Below are 2,589 nucleotides of genomic sequence, written 5' to 3'. Positions count from 1 at the left end.
TAATGACTTATTAGGAAAAAGAATTGTAAATGGAATTTCACCATTAAGAACAGAAGAGGGCATGTGATTAATAAGAAAGCATGCCGTGGAAACTGCATCGGCCCAAAAAGGTTTAGGGACTTTCATTTGAAACAAGAGAGCACGTGCAGTTTCAAGAAGATGTCTGTTTTTACGTTCTGCAACACCATTCTGAGGTGCCGTATCAACACAAGAAGTTTCATGAAGCATGCCATTAGAGGTCATATAAGATTGAAATTGAGCAGACATGTACTCTTTGGCATTATCACTTCTCAAAGTACGAATAGATACATTAAATTGAGTTTGAATCTCAAAGACAAAAAGCACATAATATAGAAAACAACTCAGAACGATTTTTCATTAAATATAACCAAGTTAAACGAGAATGATCATCCACAAAAGTAACAAAATACCTGAATCCAGGTTGAGACAAAATAGGAGAAGGACCCCAAACATCAGAATGAACTAACTCAAAAGGAACACTAGCACGTTTATTGACACGTGGACTCAAACTAACACGATGATGTTTGGCAAACTGACATGACTCACATTCTAACGAAGATAAACTACTATATTGGGGACACAGTTTCTTGAGCAAAGGAAGGGATGGATGACCTAAACGACAATGAACCTCAAAAGCGGAAGCAACACTCGAACAAGCAATAGAGGTTGGCGGAAGTGGGTCAAGAACATACAAGCCACCAGATTCATGTCCTTTACCAATAATCTTCTTCGTCATAAGATCCTAAAACAAACAATGATCAGGAAAGAATGAGATGCAACAATTTAGATTACGAGTGAGTTGACTAACAGAAAGCAAATTAAAGGACAAATCAGGTAAATGTAAGACTGATGATAAAGATAGCATAGGTGTAGGAACAATAGTGCCGCATCCAAGAACAGAAGCTGTTGACCCATCAGCTAAGGTGACAACAGAAGTGGGACTGTGAGACTGAAAAGTGGAAAAGAGACGGGACTTACCTGTCATATGATCTGTGGCACCAGAATCAATGACCCATTTTGAGGATTTGGAAAGAAGGCAGGCATTAGAGTTACCTGAATCAGCAATCGCAGTGACAGAAGAAGATGAAGACTTAAGTGTTTCCTGATACCTTGAGAACTTGGCAAATTCATCAGCAGAAATAAGGACCGATTTGTCAGATGCATCACTAGTGCTTGCAATATTGGCAGAGTGTTGTTGTCGATTCTTAAATTGTAACTTCCTACACTCAAACTTGGTGTGGCCTGGTTTCTTACAATAATTGCACATGATGCTCCCAGAATTTGGTGTGCGGTTATCAGGTCCTTGTGAATTACCTCCTTTAAATCCACTTGGAGTAGAGTTTCTTTCCGGTGCAGAATTATTACGACTCACCAAGGCGCTATTCAGAGGAGTTGAAGAGGTAGTCTCTGTGCGAAGAACACGAGTAAACACATCTTGTAAAGAGGAGACATCAGAACCAGAGAGAACTTGTGACTTTGCAGAGTCAAATTCAGATGAGAGTCCTGCAAGAAAACTCATAATAGCCATCTGTTCTCGTTGGCGATGTTGAACTTTTACATCAGGACTAAACGCTAATAGCACATTAAGTTCTTCATATGTTTTCTTGAAAGCCATAAAATAATTCATAAGAGACTTATCTTGTTTCTCCGCGCGATAAAAAGCTTTGCAAACATCATATATGCGAGATATGTTGTCTTTGCCAGAATACAAAAACTCCAAGTAACCCATTAGTTCTTTAACCAATTCACAATGATTAATCAAACTAATTACCTCATTATCGATAGAATTTCGAATTTGAAGGAACAAGCGAGCATCCTCACGGAGCCATATTTTCCTTGAATCGTTTGTTTCTTCATGAGGATCGTCAGTCAAGTGATCATCTTTGTCAGTACTCCTCAAATACAGTCGAATCGTCTTACTCCATTCCAAATAATTCGAACCAATCAACTTATGATCCGTGATTTTAGACATTACGGGAACAACATCAGAAACAACAACTGATTTTGAATCTGATCTTATCTCTGCCATAATCTCAAAAGCAAACACAAAGACAGAGAAAAAGAACAAAAGAACACCAAAGAATGAACACCCAAACACGAAGAAGACAAACAAATACCGAATTACAACCTAGAACAGATGCGAGTGGGCTTAGAAGAACCCAGTGAAGAATCGGCAACAGAACGCCGTCGAAGGCGCCGTCACACGCGCCTCCACGCGCCGGCGCGTGAGCCCCACGCGCGAGGAATCCGGCGACCGGACTTTGGGGGTTCGTAGATCGGCGGCTGGGCAGTCCTCCTATGTGGCGGTGAGAAACAATGTTCACTCCAAATAGGATTTTCGAAAAAAACAACCCTAAACTCAAACCCTAATTTTTTTTTTTTTCAGAACCCTAATTTCGAATTTCGAATTTTGAATCACAATGCTCTGATACCATGTAGAAAATAGTGAATCGAATTATGTGTATATTTCATAGAACAGTACATATTTATATACAAAGCTAGGAGACTAGGAAATAGGAAACTACCAACAAAATAGGAAACTACTAAATACAAGTTACCCTAATTCTT

The 2,589-nt window shown here is 39.3% G+C and overlaps 1 protein-coding gene across 2 annotated transcripts; it reads right to left on the bottom strand.

Annotated features, from left to right (window-relative positions):
* Positions 1-349: 349 nt before the first annotated feature.
* On the bottom strand, positions 350-2,336 carry LOC133038881 (uncharacterized). Of its 2 annotated transcripts, none has more exons than XM_061117350.1 (2): positions 1,000-2,336; positions 350-763 (listed from the first exon to the last, which is right to left on the bottom strand). In XM_061117350.1, exons 1-2 carry the CDS (start codon positions 2,048-2,050, stop codon positions 735-737), a joined length of 1,080 nt encoding a protein of 359 aa, XP_060973333.1. In that variant the 5' UTR covers positions 2,051-2,336; the 3' UTR covers positions 350-734. The 2 variants fall into 2 exon arrangements, with proteins under 2 accessions (XP_060973333.1, XP_060973334.1); XM_061117351.1 differs by having other exon boundaries at positions 1,075-2,336.
* Positions 2,337-2,589: the final 253 nt, after the last annotated feature.

This window comes from Cannabis sativa, chromosome 6 (assembly GCF_029168945.1).
Source record: "Cannabis sativa cultivar Pink pepper isolate KNU-18-1 chromosome 6, ASM2916894v1, whole genome shotgun sequence".
Classification (NCBI taxonomy): Eukaryota; Viridiplantae; Streptophyta; class Magnoliopsida; order Rosales; family Cannabaceae; genus Cannabis; species Cannabis sativa.
This window is presented reverse-complemented; position numbering and strand designations above follow the sequence as displayed.